The 17,094-nt window shown below is 34.8% G+C and overlaps 1 protein-coding gene across 8 annotated transcripts; it reads right to left on the bottom strand.

The window, feature by feature from the left end:
* Positions 1 to 1,041: 1,041 nt before the first annotated feature.
* LOC112577092 (deoxynucleoside triphosphate triphosphohydrolase SAMHD1-like) lies at positions 1,042 to 16,850 on the bottom strand. 8 transcript variants are annotated; one of them, XM_025260033.1, is made up of 18 exons: positions 16,771 to 16,850; positions 14,816 to 14,910; positions 13,991 to 14,085; positions 12,801 to 13,057; positions 12,263 to 12,329; positions 11,775 to 11,862; positions 10,984 to 11,144; positions 10,287 to 10,473; positions 9,924 to 10,070; positions 9,006 to 9,053; positions 8,640 to 8,804; positions 8,134 to 8,225; positions 7,471 to 7,524; positions 6,609 to 6,813; positions 5,881 to 5,982; positions 5,410 to 5,514; positions 4,806 to 4,961; positions 1,042 to 4,370 (listed from the first exon to the last, which is right to left on the bottom strand). In XM_025260033.1, exons 5-18 carry the CDS (start codon positions 12,307 to 12,309, stop codon positions 4,242 to 4,244), a joined length of 1,686 nt encoding a protein of 561 aa, XP_025115818.1. In that variant the 5' UTR covers positions 12,310 to 12,329; positions 12,801 to 13,057; positions 13,991 to 14,085; positions 14,816 to 14,910; positions 16,771 to 16,850; the 3' UTR covers positions 1,042 to 4,241. The 8 variants fall into 8 exon arrangements, with proteins under 8 accessions (XP_025115818.1, XP_025115819.1, XP_025115820.1 ...); XM_025260034.1 differs by lacking the exon at positions 13,991 to 14,085 and adding an exon at positions 13,743 to 13,770; XM_025260035.1 differs by lacking the exon at positions 13,991 to 14,085 and adding an exon at positions 13,748 to 13,770.
* Positions 16,851 to 17,094: the final 244 nt, after the last annotated feature.

Genomic DNA, 17,094 nt, shown 5'->3' with positions numbered 1-17,094 from the left:
TTTATCAAAGTCAGGGAACTTGTATTACTAGCATCAATGGTGACAAGCCACCTAAGCTTAAGTTTAGACTAATAATAAGATAGACAAAAGGTTATAACTGGATAACATAACCCTTATATAAACAAAAATAAAAAACAGTAGCCACAGACATTTCCATGTATGGATTAATAAAGCTAAGCACACGTAGAAAAGACGTATCAAATCCTCTAAAACCCAGGTTAAAAGTAGAAATTAAAATTATACCATAAAACTAAATAAACTAGAATATAGCAGCACGGGGGATGTACACAATACAGTACACCACCACGACTGACTTGGCGGGACTCCGACAGGCACCGACAGCAAGTGAGAACAGCAGGAAAAAGGCGGCAACACCACAGTCCAGCACCAATACAGGCTGGGCAGGACTCGTAGACACCAACAGGAAAAGAAGGCACAAGCAAGAGTAGACAATACCTGCCGCGCCACAAAACAACCACCCTCCCTACTCCCACCTCCCCAGATACCTATCCCTCCCCCCACACACAGTGCGAAATCACCGCGAGGTGGAAGCACTTCCCTTTCCAAAATCAACAACAGCAATGGTACAGTTCAGGTTTCACCTCAATCTTTTATGTATGGACAACAGGTTATTTTTAGTAGTAAAACTGTCCTTATATAAGTCGATTTTGTTGCATTATTGTGTATTTTGCGATGTTTATTTCTAATCGCCGGAGTCGGAATCAACAATTACTTTGTAGCGCTGACGTGTGAGTAGTTTTCCGTTTATGTGACAAGCGGGCTTTAAGTAACATGATCAGTGTCGGCCACAAAACACAAAATGTACCTATGAGAACATACACTAGGTTGGTAATCTAAAACACGTCGTGTGGCTGTGACTAATGGTTTTTTTTTTTTAATTCGATCCACTGCTGTTCGGTAAAAATGTCTGGCAACAGATTTATAGATTGCAAAGAGAGAACGCTGTGTGCTGGTCGCACCACACACGGAAAACAAAGTGAACGTCGCCTTGTCAAAGTTTTCAGCCTTAGCAAAGTAAACGTTTGAACAATTTCAAATCATTCATGAAAGGACGTGTTTTAATTTCCATTCAAAATGACAAATGTACAAAATGTCATGTTGACACACCGGAAGTGGGTAACTGGTGTTTTACACTGAGGCAGCATCTATACGGTTATATTACGGCAAACTGACACACAGAATTCAAATACTGTGTATAAGGCACTTAAATTTATACTGATACAGACATAGTACAGATTAATGTTGTGTCAATGATGATAAAAACATCAACATATCTATTAAGACTAATGTGTCATGAAAACAGTAGTAGAAATCTGTTCATCATGGTAAACGACATTTTGATGCTAAAAAAGTTCTTGGTGTTCAAGAAAAATATAAACATCAAAATGTAAGAGGAGCTTCAGGTGGACACTATACTAATATCTATGCATCTGCAAGATGCACAACATCCTGTAAATGTCATCAAAGTCATTATTATGCACTTCTGCACAGGTGTGAAATGTTTTCATTAAAGCATGTCTCCCAATATGGTAGCAGATATATTTGTGAACTTGAAAACTACATAAAACATCAGCAAAACTGCTTAACTGATCAAAATTAATCATGCTATCAAAAAAAGATGGCAGTTGGTGGTATCAAACCAGAAATAAATACATAACCAGGATCAGGGCCAGGCTTAGGGCAGGCAGACGAGGCATCTGCCTAGGGCCCCGCCATTTTGATTAAAACTGTGGCATCGAGAGCCCCGCAAATACCCTATGCATCGGGCCCTGCAGGGTCTAAGCTCAGACCTGACCACAGTTAAATTTGGAAATACTTTACATCTTTGTGGTCAGTTCAAAATAAAAATATTGGGTTGTACAGAAGATTGTGCAGTAGATTTCTTTACATGCTGCACACATACCAATGAAATTAAAATAAAGAGCTTCTTCTAACTACTACCTCTTAAAATTTTGGCAAAGGAAAATAAAAACAAATCTGCAACAGTTTTTGACTTCAAAACATTGTGTGCATTGGATGTCACCAAACTCTAGTACCCTTTATTTCAAGGTCTGCAGGTAACAGGATGATCCACCTTTGATATTTCTATGTACACAGTTGTAACCATTAAAGTAAAGCAACAAAAACAATGAAGACTATACAAGCTTAGTGTAGAAGATGATGAGGCTAGTCCTCTGTCAATTTTGTTGATTGTAATTTTAGTTAATCCTAGTGCCATCTGAGAAATATAGACCAAAGTATTCAAATTTACAGAGAATGCGTTCCCACACAGCAGTTCCTTCCTTAGGATGTGTGATAGAAGTAGGTTTTCAAAATAACTGTAAGTTCAAATGTGGTCAGCAGAAAATATTTCCGACCACTCTGAAATTGCACTTCAGTACATCAGGATGAAGTTAATCTGTGACAAACCATACCACTTACAGAGAATGTGAAAAAAATATTGTAGTTATTTAACAAGAACCACCATTCACCTGTTGTTCATAGGACAATGTGGACTCTACATGCAATGCCATTCAGAAAATGTCAGGAGCAAATAAGTTCACAAATAAATGAAAAACTTGGACAATGCATTAACTGGCACAATAATTCTGAGGTAAAAAGTTGCTGCAACAATTCAGTGACAAATGATTCATGTACATTTAAAATAAGTACATCAGAAAAATCTGCTAAATAATTTGAATGTTCGTTAGCGACTGCAAAGGTGATGTTGGTTCACTAGACGCAAATGCACATATAGAATTCAAGGTGTTTTTGATGATGATTTTGAAAATGGGAGAGCAATGACGATCAAAGCTTCTGCATTATTTCTCACAAAATATTAATATGTTAAACATTAAAATTTTCATAGATTTATCCTTGTTATGTTCAGACTATTTCTAATTATGCACCTAGGCTTAAATGCAATACTTTTCAGTTATTTTTAGAATATAACTGGTGTTTCGTTCTATTTTTATGCTGCCTATTTGTCCCAGGTTTTTCACTGGATTCAATATCAAAATGCTCTTCAAAATCTGTAAACCACCAACACTGTCAGTAAGTATTCAAGAACCCTATAAAATATTGGTAATACTGTACTACAAAAAAGCATAGAAGGTGAAGGGATAAATACACATACACATTTGATATCACTGTAGCAGCAATTGAAATGCTTTTACATACCTATGTAGTTATTTGTTATACACACATACCTTTAAAAAGTAGTAGTGCATATGCAATACACATATGCAACCTGTAATATATGAATGCAGTGTCTTGACATTAGGGATATGACATTTTCCCAAACTAGAAATCCTTAAAAGTTTTAGCCCTATTTCTCCATCAAAACACACATAGGTCAAAGGACTCCCGTTAAAATGACACATATATACACACACATGGGGAAGTGGAGTAAAGAGTGTGTATGTGTTAAGACTTTTGTGACAGTAGCAAACAAAGAATTTAACAATATAACAGGAATATAGTAATGTCCATTTTAAAATATTAGCAAGCAGTTACTTGAAGTTTACACTTGAATGTTAATAAGCCAAATGTCTGCTGTTAAAAATATACAGAAGCCAGGCAAAGGCCAAATACCAGATATGGCTGAACATAAAACATGCTGAAATATGTGATAGATTTAAATCTGACAGGTAATAACACAGTGAAAAAACATTTTAATTACATGGTTGTAAAGCAGACAATAAAATTAAGTTCAACAAATTTTGGCAAACAAAATTAAGGATTCTCATTATGGGTAAGGGTATCTAAACTACCAACTCTTTAAAACATTTCTGGTCACTCATTTTAATACAAAAGGGGTCTATGCAAATGCATGGCCTGCAAACAACATACGATGCACTTGTGACATTCTCATTTATTTCAGTGTGCATTCTCTGTATACTGAGTTCTGTAAGCACATGTGTGTCATGTGTGTACAAACAGTAAAAACATGAATACGTCTGAGTCTCAAAACTCTTGTTAAATCCATTTCTTTGATAAGTAGTACAACACAAGCCTTACACATAGGATTTCACAAGATCCAAAGTGGGTTGACACACATTAGACTGTCCAACTTCAAACTTTGACTTTCAATTTTGTAAGTTAAGATTTAATATTTAAAATTAAAAATTTAAATTTAAAATAGTAGAAATCCCCATTCAGTTTTTCAGAGACAAATCTCATTCCAACACAGTGAGAAGCAGGAAAGCTTTATGTGATTCTTCCCCCATCAACCCCCACAATCAAAACAATATCTTGGTAATTTTCTTTCCAGCAGAGTACGTTTTCACCGTGGGATTTGTAGGATGTTCAGGTGTCATATACCCCTCTGGTGCATGCTTTTTAGGGCTTGCTTCAATGTTGACAAATTTCTACATTGAATAAATTAAAAACACAAATTAATCAAAAGTTAAAATAAGTGTTTAAAATACTGCATGGAACCAGAAACTTTTATTCTAAAGGTAGAGCTCAAAGTCAGCTAAATTAAAGTTGAGGCATGTAAAAATGAAGGAAAATCATAATAGCTACAATGTTGGTTAGTATAATCATGTCTCCACAAGCATGCACTATCAATTAGAAAATAACTGTTACAGGTCTTCTTGGACACAAAATATAACAGCATACAATTTTATTTTATCCAAAATATGGATATCACCAAAAACTTTCAGAAGAACGATGAGATAATAAACTTTTGAGATTTTGCACTGAGAGATTATAACTACTCCATCCGAGACGAAGGGTGAGTTTCAGACAGCAAATAAACAGCTGTCATCTTATAAGGCATCCATAGGCAGAAGACAACATACCTTTGGTTCTTTCATTTTATTATTTTTGCACCAAGTGCTGAATGCCTCCATTAGGAGCTGTAGACATTTGCCGTCTGCATCCCGATCATCACTGGGCTTCAAAAAGACTCGCACCAACTGCTCTTTAAACTGATTCTTAGGAATCAGATGTGACACCTGCAGGAAATTCAGTTCTGTTCTTATAAACACTGAGTCACCATCAAACTGTTGTTCTAGAACTTTTCTCTTTCGAAATCCCAATCAAAACATGTGTCATCTGTGTGAATGTGTACTCGACTAAAATGATAAAGAGAAAACAGCTGTTTAACCATTGCCTTATGAATTAGCATTCAGCAAACACTTTTTCTGAATTCTGTACTGAAAATTAGTTTTCATTTATCACACCAAAATTTTGAAAGATTAAAAAATGATTAATCAAAAATTTTACAAAATAGTTTTCTCCATATTTTGCATTATTTTCCTAAGAAATTGTACATGTAAACAGAAACAGCCTCCTGGACTGATAGCATGCCTATGAGATCTATACATTTTGTCAGTTCATTTAGCTGTGTGTGACCACAGGAAACAGAAATAGAATTTTCAAAATGGATAATCTCCAACCCACTTCATGAGATAAAACAGGGACTGCCTGATCTTGATTATCCTTAGAGTAGAATCGTATTTCATTTGCTGGGTTTTTGTCTTTCATGCCAAAATCTAAATACACCAGCTGCAATCAAAACAGACTGTAATTTATTACATCAAAAAGCACATAATGTTCTCCTCCAACAATTTTCTATTGTACCTTATTATTTTAATAAGCACATTACCACATGCAATATGAACAGATCATTAAGTGCTTAGTTTAGTTATGATCTACATCAGTTTAACACAGAAAGATGAAACAGTTACTTCTTATTATCAAGCAAGTTAAAAAAAATTATCCAGCAAACAACTGGTAGAAGCTAATCAAAGGTAGCTAATTCATTTCTTCACCATTTAATGGCAAAAAAACCAGCATCATCAATGAATCCTTCATTATGTCAATGTGAGGTACTCTGATTGGCATTAATCTGTCATATTACACCTTAATTACCTGCACAATAACTCTTTCCTCTGCAGCCATCATCCCTAGTCCCAGGTTAGCTATCTCCTCCTCTGTAAGGGCCTTCATAATTTGGTCTTTTATCACACTTTCCTGCCAAAAAAGTAATATCTTTATAAATGCTGAATTAACTACAAGTTAAAAATAATCCCCTTTTGCTAGAGTTCACAATTTTATTTCAAAAGGGACATCCCCGCTGAGGGCCAAAGGATGAATATGAATAATGAATAATGCTAACCTCATCACCATGAGTGCAGACATATGTATGCACACACATACCCATCCTCTAAACATGCAAATACAAATATGCCCAATTTGGAAATATTTATAAACTATTTGCACATGAACGTCCCACCCGCTCCACACTTTGTTTTGTGCCAAATGCTGTGTGTGTTGGAATGAATGTATTGGCTGACCTAAGCTTCAGAATTCTTTGGTAATTATAATAATTATAATTTAATTTGTGGTGGAAATTAGTACAGGATAACAATAATGTGTGCTTTGGGTAATAAATATTGTCTAAAAAAGTATGACAATGGGAGTAAAAACGGTAGTTGTACTTTTTTGAATAAGTACACAAAAGGTAAAGAGAAAAATACTTTTCATGTCTTTCCACTTAGGAAAGGGCTCCCAGTTAAAGGGCAAACAGGGCACTCAGTTACATCAACCTATACCTCTTTCTTTTGTAAAAAAAAAAAAACAACTAGAAGGTAACCTACATCATTAAACCTGGTGCCTTCAATAGGCACACTCTCAGCTGCACACTTGTACAGTCTGCGCCTCTGCAAGGCTTGAAGAATGTCTTTGGATTTCTGAAGATTTGGATCTGGGCTTAAAAGAATTTGATGAAAGATGCTGTCATTCAGGTTCATGTATGCGTCCATGTTTTCTTCTTTAATGCACTCTGACATCTTCAGCATCTTCCTATTTTTAAAAACATCATAAGTATTTAAAAGTATAATCTGATTCTTCGTTGTTTTTTGGTAATTTTTTTTTTTGCACTCCAGCACAATAACTTCTGACCCATCCATGAATTCATCTACCCAGCCATCCAACCCATCAAGGCAAATGTCCTTGACCTGACCTGCAACCTTGACTCACAAACCAGTAAAGAGAAACTTTTATCCAAATGTATACTTCCAGTGCAGACAGATAATCATGAGTAAATCAACAAGAAAATTATCAAATGTTCATGAAATAGCTTCAGATCAACATGGAGATCACCATTCATAAATATGTGAACTACAATCATAATCTGTTGTACATTGTTTTAGTCATGTTTTCTGTGCTTATTTATTTTTTCTTTCTGTCTGACAAACACTATGTGTGCTACTAGAACACAACATAATCTGCTAACTTGTTCTTTTTTTTTTTCATTACAATGAATCAAAACTCATTAACAAGGTAATCGCATACTTTATTTAGCTGTAACTCCACATATGCCTAACAATCTCTTTTACAGTTGTGTATTATCTAGCTGGGTTGATAATTCAGGCCCCAACTCTCCTTGAATAAAAGCACACAAAGTAACACTTCTAAATTTAGGATGACTTTACATTAAGCATAATCATATATACTAACCCTTTTCCTGGGATTAGGAGAAAGTCATTTGCCTCTTTCATGGCTTCCACCAACCTGTTAAAAAAAAAGTTCAGCCCCATTATAATAATAATAAATGCAAAATTTGTAAAGCACATACTCACACTCCTAAGAAGTATGCTCTTAGCGCCTAGGACAAAGAGACATGGACAGCATATGAGGGACAGGGAAACAAACAAATAACACATAAACTAAGAAAGAATAAACAACAGTAATAGTGATGAGCAAAAACAAATAAAGAAAATGCAAAGAAAAACCAAATAACAAGAAACTTAAAGTATCATGATAAAGACGAGCAGGGAAAGTTGTGAAAAAGGACTAGCATCATGGGAAAGGGTGCTAGGAGTAATGGAAGAGGTGCGTTTTTTGTCCACTTTTAAAGGATTCAATAGTGGGTAGGTGGCGGATATGGAGTTATCCAAAGATACATTATCCATAGGCTGCATGTTCACATCCGAAAAATCTTTCTTTCCTTCTTTCTTATATCTCTTGATAACACCTGATAATGTAATCTCAATCTTATTCCTCACAAAAGATCAAACTCTTGATTTCAGTAAAAGATCAAGGTTTCTATATTGGTAAAAGATATCAATAAAAGATTAGTCTTTGTACAATAAGAGCACAAGATCTCTGTTACTTTCTTACATTATCTCCACAGCATGAGTTACTTTGTGCTGATAAGCCTTCCTGTGAAGTGCATGTCGTGTCTGAAACATCTCATACATGTTGAAAACCTCCTGCACACAAAATCAAATATAAAGCAGCTTAGGATGCCTAAAAGCATCTTTTCAAACATAGCTCATGCGTGCAGATTTGACAGTTCCGATTATAAGATCTATTTCCCTCATCTAATAAAACTTACAAGGTTTTAAAAATGTTTATTATAAATATATTCATGTAAAATGCTATGCTACTAAATGTTTACACAGATAAAGACGTTTAAAACATCTTTTGAAAACAATAGTTCAAACCAATAAACCAACAAATCAAATATGTTTGATTTCTTCTTTACCTTTCCAGTTTATTTTCATACTATTATTCTGATGTGATAAGGAAAGATCAAACCAGAGTAAAATAGGAATTACCTCCCCTGCTTTCAAAAAAAAAAGGGGATAATTTTGAGCATGATTGTAACTGCTTTGTAAACTTACTTTATCGCGGACACAAATTTGAAACTGATTCTCCACAAAAATGACACGTGCAAAGTGAATAAAACGTGTGTAGTCAAAGCTGTTCCGCATTCCAAGATGATGGCAATCCCGCAAAAAATAGTCCCATTTGTCTACGTCAATTCCATTTCGCTTGTTGGCAACAATCTGTGGATAAAATCAATCAATCACACATGAAACTAAAGTACTTTTCAGCTGACTGACAATAAAAGACCTTAATGAACGCACAGAAAAATGATGCATGAATATTACTGTAACGGATGTCCGTGGTGTGTTGAAGACAAATGTTGAAGTGAAAAGTTACACTAAATGCAATAAAATATTAAACATTTTTGTAGGACCATTTACCTCATACAAAAAGGATTTCTCCTTGGGTCGACCAAAGTAGGACCACTCCTGATAACAAGAATAAAATATTTACTAAAATTTAGAAAAAAAAAATTAGTTTGTGTAGATATCTCTAACATATGCATCAATAAAATATCAATATTTGTAGATTTCAACATCCTGCAAAATGGTATGCTACAAAAAACCAATATTTGTTTTAGAATGATGCACATCATATCATGTCCACTTACTTTAAATTGAGACCATTTTAAACAAAAATTTACATCCTTTTATGCTCCAAAATAAGTCATTTTCAAATTGGTAGCACAAATGTTGATGGTTTCTATGCATTTAGGTATTCAGGAAGCAAGGACTATTAAATAACAGATTGTGCAACATGTCACAAATTTTCTATGATAATCCCCATCAATCCATGTCAATCTAATTTAAAATAACAGCAAAACTCAAACACCTTTATAAGATATGTACCTACTTAGGCTAAATGGCCAGTAGCTTTGATCATAATTTACTGAGGCATGATTTTCCTGGGCAAGTTTATCTACAAAGTTCCAAGTTCAATTTATTCTTTCAAATGATGATTTGAACACTGCTATAACTTCTTTACTATGAAAGGATTTAATAGAGCTGGCGATAGTAGGGGTGAGCAGGGGCAACCACCAAGGCCTCATGCCTGATAGGGGCCTTAAGCATACAAGTGCATCAGAGCTGTAATTTTTTTTATTGCCCTGCTGACCTATGTTGCTAAATATTATAAAGAAGATCTCACTGGCTCACCCTTTCTAGAAAACTGTATCACTGCACTGTGTTAAGTTGAACATATTACTCATTAAAGACAGATTGGCAAGGCACCTCATAAACAAGATTAAATATTTGAAACAAATAAAGCATGTGTATAATTTAATCAAGGTTTAAGCATACTTTAGAATTCTGAGATGGGCCTGCAACTTGTTCTTTGATGAAAATCCGATCTGCATCAGTCAGACCATACTGTTTAAATAGTTTGGCCAGATCATTTGCTGGATCATTGTACATGTAATCAAACATGGCCACAGAAGCCTCTTCATGCTGGAAACAATAAAAACAAGGTAAGAATGCAAGTACTAAAGAATAATTCAAGTTAAAAATCAAATGCACAGAATATGTAGGATTACACATTTAAGCGTCTGCAATTAAAATGCAAACAAAGGCATCAGTAAAAGTACACATGTATACAAACACATCCACATACCCACATTGACTTTACATCGCATGCATAAGCATCTGATTAAAATCTGTTCATACCTTCCATGACCCATCTTTTACGACCAGAGGAATAAATTTGTTATCAAAAACATGGGAGAAAGGCCCATGGCCCAGATCATGGCAAAGACCTGCTATCTGTACACACAGTATATCCTTTTTGCTGATATTTAGCCATGGCTGTCTGCGCTGTAATGCTGTCACCAGCTGGCCTGCCAGGTGGCAAACTCTGCACAAAACATATATTTATCCACAAATACTAAAACTTCAGACCCACATCCTGCTTAGGAATGTGCAAATGTGGCATCACTATGATTTATATCTCAGCTCATCTGTTTTAATTTGCAGTTTACTGCTGACTGCAAATAAGAGTTATATTAAATATCATTGTTTAAAATCTTTACTTCAGAAAGGATGGTGAATCTCAAAACTAGATACACCTGCACATACATCAATTAGACAATCACCTCTCAGCAAACACTGTCAACTCTTTTTTTAAAAAAAAAAGACTGAATATGATGCTTAAGCATCTAGTAAAAGCAAATAAAAAAAAACACTTAGCAAATCAATTCTCACATTTGTTTTATACTTCTACTAAAACACAAGATGCCATCTAAAATGATTTATAGGCAAGGATGCACACATAGAAACTTTTTGCATGTACAGATGGTAACTTTTTTTTCCTGTTTTCTTTTTCATCAAAACTGTTCTCCATATTTAGTAGCACCCTAGTACTGACCCCAGGCTGTGCTCAAAGCGGTTGTTTGATGCCCCAGGGAAAACAAAGTAGCATGCTCCTAACTGCTTCAAGTACCGAAGTCTCTGAAACTGTGGGGTGTCGATGATGGCAACACATAGAGGGTGAAGCTCCATGTGACCATGCACAGGATCATTGAAAACCTGCAACAAAGTAAACGTTAGTTACTAAAAAATATTGATACATGCTGCAACTGTCAAGAAAAACAGCTTTAAAAGCATAAATTCTTTTATACATGAAGAGATAAGTGCTGTGTAGAGTGAAATGGGTTGTCATACAACTGTGTGTAAGATTACATTCAAGTTTTCCTACGAGACAGTCAAATTAAAAATGTAACTCTAACACAAGTCAGATAGTTTTTACAGACTAACTCAGCACCTACAATTATACTCAGTTCTTCATCCTAACCTTAATGGTGTCATTATGGAATGTTTGAACTGCATATAAGTAATATTAAGTTATAATAAGTAAACTTGCATACTAAGAGCTAGAAGGGTGTTAATGTTTTTTTTATGCCCTCAGCATTAAGCTTGCTTGTTATATTCTTTAACTCAATCAACATGGATGAATCGATGCAACTGAGCTGTAGCTATAAAGTCATTTGTCTCTGCAGGTGAAAACTGTATAGGAAAAGTTAGAATATAGTGCAAACACACAGTAAATTACAATTCTCTGGCCACCAGGAAGATGCATTGCTTTTATTTCCATTATGTGTACATACATGCAAACTTCCATTCTTATAACTTATCACTTAATGAAATCTGTAGTTTAACCTTGCTGCCAGAAAGCTCATAGCCAAATGCCTCTAGGCACCCATTCCTTTCAATGAACTTCTTGATCTTCAGGTGTAATCCCCGTTCTCTGCAACAGAGAACAGTTGCAAACAGGATGCTGTTAAGGCATTGCTAATTCATCCTTAGCATAATATATGCAAACATACCCAAATCTATAAAATTTGACTCCCGATCAATAAGATTATCAGTGCAATAAATGAGGTGTGGAAAAAATTGCCTGACAATGCTTTAAATATGGGTATAATAAGCTTGTTAACGTAGTTTGCATTTTACACTAAGATTTAACAGGAATGTAAACAATTCTTTAGCATGTGAATGAGCTTCCCCTTCTACATGTATATGATTTAAAAAGCCTTTATTTAGTTTTGAGCTATTTCACAGATATTTCTAAATACATGACTAATTTCAAGAAAAGTTGATGGTAACATCACTATGTATTGAATACTACCAAATATTTATGTGCTCACCTGATTCCTATCTTTTCCAGAAATTCTGGCGTGATTTGATCCAGCATGCTTCCATCAATTTTCTCCTCTAAAACAGTAATTAATCTATATCAGAAGGCAAGTAAGTGAAAGAGTGTGTGTGTGTGTGAGAGAGAGAGAGTATATGTTGGGGCAATGGGGACGACAACTATATCCCTATAATTACTGTACTATATCCTTAAATGACCCATTTAAACACACAACTGTACTCAATACAAATGTTTAATGACCTCATAATAGCACTTACTTTATACTAATTGAATTGGGCATGATTTATTTTATGCTAATTTATCACTCACAATATCTCATAAAACAGACATTGTACCTGAATTAAAAACATTGCACTGTCACTAAAATAGTTATTATCAATATGTCTTTCATTATTATAATGCGTCTGTTACATGAAATGTTTCTTTCTTATTTAACAATGTGCAGCATAGCTGTTATGGAGGATAGTAGATGATGGCAACGCTTGTCATTACAGTGAGAATTACAATCATAATGGTAATAACGATATTACTTGTGAATACTTCTGCAGCCTCATCCAGACCATTCTGCTCCAGTTTTTCTGCCAGATCCTCAACTGTCCAGCATTTCCATGGCTCATGGTTAATCTGGCTGCTTAATCTCGATGCACCATCTATCTCATTGAACTGTTTTTACTGTCATTACCAGGTGACAAAGAGTGCCCATCATCAAAGCGAGCACGCTTTGCAGATAGGGTTGGTTCATTGCTTTTGATATCTGATGTCATGGTTTCTTTTTCAAAGATGAAAGCTGTTGAAATAAAAGAAAACATTCTAAGGTTTACTCAAGAAACATCTAGGCCCAAGATTCACTCTAGGTGCACAGACCATTTGCAGTTTTCCCCAAAAGCCTAGTGAAATGCTTTTAGTTTATCACATTAACCAATAAGAGCAATGATTTTATATACAGGCAAACAAGACTAATATAACAGCCCCTTTGATCATTGACTGCTCAACTAGAGAAGAAGCTCTGTATCGATCAATCATCTGATTATTTGCAATGGCAAAATATATCTTAGAAGAATGAAGCAGCAGTACAATGAATGCTGGCATTAAAACTATTTCAGAGATATAAAAGCCTTATTCTTAAATGAGTCAAGCATCTATAAATAAAGTCTCAATTTAATTATTTCTTGTTCCTGCATCGACATTTAAAACTAAAGCTTTATCAGCAGGCAACGAAAGACTTTTCCCTCCTCCCAACTTTTTGTCTCCTGATGTTCTTCAATATATCACTAGACCCTAACAGGTACTGAATGGCAGATGATATGGTAGATGCAGCAGGCTGTGAGCTATAATATAGGCATTTCAGGTGATACTAGAACTTAACATTTATTTCCTTGCTTGCAAGAAAAAATTAGCTTTCTCTCTCTCTCTGATGCCAAAACACACACACACACACACAAAGCTATTTAAAGGATAGCAAGTTTCCAAACCTTACTCTCTGCCTTTAGAACATTTGCACTGAAACAAATAAAATGACTGCAGATAACAGCTGTGCTAGCCTTTATCACTAAAATTAAAAAAAAACAAAAACTGTTGCATAGGTAATGGACAGTGCATCTTATCAATACTGAATGAGCAGTAAGGCAATCACTAACATTTACCGCTGACACTATACAAAGTGCTACCTGGAAGAAATGTCTTTAGAAAATAGCATTGATGGGGACAAAAAGTGACATACCATTCTCTTAATGCACTTGGTTCATGTTTGTGTGGTACTATCAGTTTGCTAACACTTGCGTTTCTTGTATGAACGACTCCCAGTTCATCTGTAATCTTTTGAGTAAAGTGTATTGAGCTTGCCTCCACATAAGGAAATATGCTTGACAAATTTTGTATTATTAATAAAGTTGGCTGTAAACTGGCTTCTACGTAAGCAGTAAACAGGAAGAAAGAAAATGAAAGGTCAATATGAGGCTTCCTTATTTTTTTGGCATGAAGGAATCAAGTTACATTTCAACAAGCTTCTTCCAAGATGCATAAGCAAAACCCAGAGATAAGCACGTTAAAAGTCCAAGTGCTTTTCTTTATTATTAAAAAAAAAAAAAAAATTTACTGTGCATTTTTTGCAACAATCACTGTTATTTGTTCTGCTAACTTGGAGCAGCTTTGAAAATTTACTGAATAAAGCTTAGTGCAAGTTTCTCAAAATCTGGGTGAATATTCCCATTCTGTTATCGGGATACAGTCCTGCAGACTTCACCAAGCACATATGTTAACAATTCAGACTTCAGGATGAAAATGGATATGCTTACAACTCAATGCTATAACTAATGAGACAGCTGGAGACCATGTTTTAATTGGGCATATCTGTGGACAAATGTGACATAGGTTCGTTTGATCTCTTTTGTACTTGGTGATGAATGTAGGCATGTATCTTGAGAACAGACTTGACAATGTCACTTTAAACTTTCCTGTGTTGCCAAAATGAAACACCAAGCACATATCACTGCAAAAAATTCTGCTATTGACAGAAAGATGATGAGTAAGAACATTTTGATGTTACCATTATGTTTCTTCACTGTCCATGTTTACAGCCCTGTTGTTACTTGTTGACTTGAACCTTTAACTGATGTTCCTTCATGAAAAAGTTTCCATAACCTAAATAATGTTCAAAATAAAAGATACACATTAAATAGAATTTACGAGTTGGAGTGGTGGTTGTTGTTATAACTGTGGGTTTTTTTTCATAATGATACTAACAGTTGAGAGCCTGCAAATCCAGGATGATCAAAATTCGTTGCCAAAACTATCATTAGAAAAGTACTTTGGCATTTCATTTACAGAAATGTTAATAAGAAGGTGAAAAAACAAGCATATGTACTAACATTAAAACAAAATATACAATTTAATAATAATCATTCATGGTGTGTGGAGTAAAACTAGCTATAATTGGTCCAAACAGATTAATATATACTTGAAACAAATTTAATAGTTTTGGAAGTTGCAGTGGATTCATAATTTATTATAAATAATTTAAAAACTGCAGGCAACTATATAGTGATGATTCCTTTTAACTGGTTAATAACAAAGCTAATGTTTTCCTCTATAATTTCTAATGGGGATATTTTAACTCATTTGTAAGCAAATGTTTTTCATCTGATTAAGTTTAGTCAGTGCTTGCCATCCATAGAATTCAAGGGGATTTCAGAACTTAACTTAAAAAGTGTTGAGATTTTAGACCATTTTTTAAAAATTGTTTGGGTTTTTTTTTTTAGAATATCCCCCACCACCAGCTTTGAAGATATTGTTTTATCGACCAGTTGCAACAAAAGTACACACCTGTGTACCTGTTTATCACGTCTTCATTACTGATGTCAAGAATCTGAATTGTTAGTGTCATGTTTTCATTCTTGTAAATTTTTTTTTCACTTAATGAAGTCTGATAATATCAGCTTTAATATCTGGTTCATTTCAAAATATCTTATATGATGAAACCTTCAACCTAAACTCTTCTACGCTATCTGACCTTGGCACATTTTCCCTAGCCAATGCAAGAGCTTCAAGGCATTGCCATAACAGTGAGAGTAATTATGTTAATGACATGGGAAATGAGGTTCTTTGTTCCAAACGGCGGGTGAGTACTGCAGTGCTCAAAGACGTGTGTCAGAAGATAAAGAGCTATCTGCCTAAACTTTAAGAACTGCTATCTTCTAATAAACTACACTAGGGTTTCCTATCGTTAAAATCATTTATAACTATGCAAGAGAACTCCAAATCATATATTAAAACCGACACCAATCCTTCTGCTCAAATTGTTTAAAAAAATCACTACACATTTTAAATGCACCACAATGTTTTATCAACCTTTCAGTAGCTTCCACCCTCGCCTTTCCATTAATTTTACCTGACTCAGATTTGCCTTCACAAGCATATCATTGAGCTACTTTCCAATATCTGATATTACCACATTTGCTAGCCATGACACACGGAAGATAATTTCGAGCTTTTGACTAATATCCTCTACCTGTTAATAGTTGTACTACTGAGGTACTCTGAAAGTCTGCTGGCAATATTTTATATTAATACACATAAAGGTTTTGCCAAACGATATACTGGTTATCACTACAGTTAGTCGTTTAAGATAACACTCAGTTCAAACTCTACTGATGTCCCTGAACAAGACATGCACGTACACGCCTTGTCTACAATCATATACTCCCGGTGAACGAACTCCACTTGAAGGTTTGTGAAGTGTGTCGTATACGCCGACTCCCCACAACGCTAACTGCCACGATTTGTGTCGTGTATCACACACAAAAGGCAGCTAATGCACATTACCTCTACACAGCCACTTATAAAATTCCAATCAGTGTTGATCACATATATTTTAATGTTTTCAATGTAAATGTCTCTAATCAATTTTTGCTATTAAATATATAATTTGTTGCTTCTAACATTTTTGCATGCTTTACACATGAAACTGTGTTTTATATTTTACAGGACAGAACTGTTTTGTACCTGCGGACGATATAACTGACACGATTTCGAAAAGTGTATCAGGGATGTACCCTGGTTAGACCCATGCGCATGCGTAAATCGGCACAAACTGAACAAAAAGCAACTAAATATTTGTTTCGTTGTTTCTTTATTGTTATTGAATGAGTAATAAATACTGTGTAAAATGCACCAACACATACTTCACCGACGATTTGAATTAGCAATCACCTTTAGTTTAAGAAAAATAACTGAGGTAGCTTTAACCCTAGACCACGTGACGGTATTCCTTAATATGGAAATCACGTGATTATTGCTAGTGTATAACAGTGGTAAGAGTTATTGCTT

The sequence above is a fragment of the Pomacea canaliculata genome, linkage group LG12 (genome assembly GCF_003073045.1).
Source record: "Pomacea canaliculata isolate SZHN2017 linkage group LG12, ASM307304v1, whole genome shotgun sequence".
NCBI classification, from domain to species: Eukaryota; Metazoa; Mollusca; class Gastropoda; order Architaenioglossa; family Ampullariidae; genus Pomacea; species Pomacea canaliculata.
Note: the sequence above shows the minus strand (reverse complement) of the source record. Positions and strands in the feature narration are given on the sequence as shown.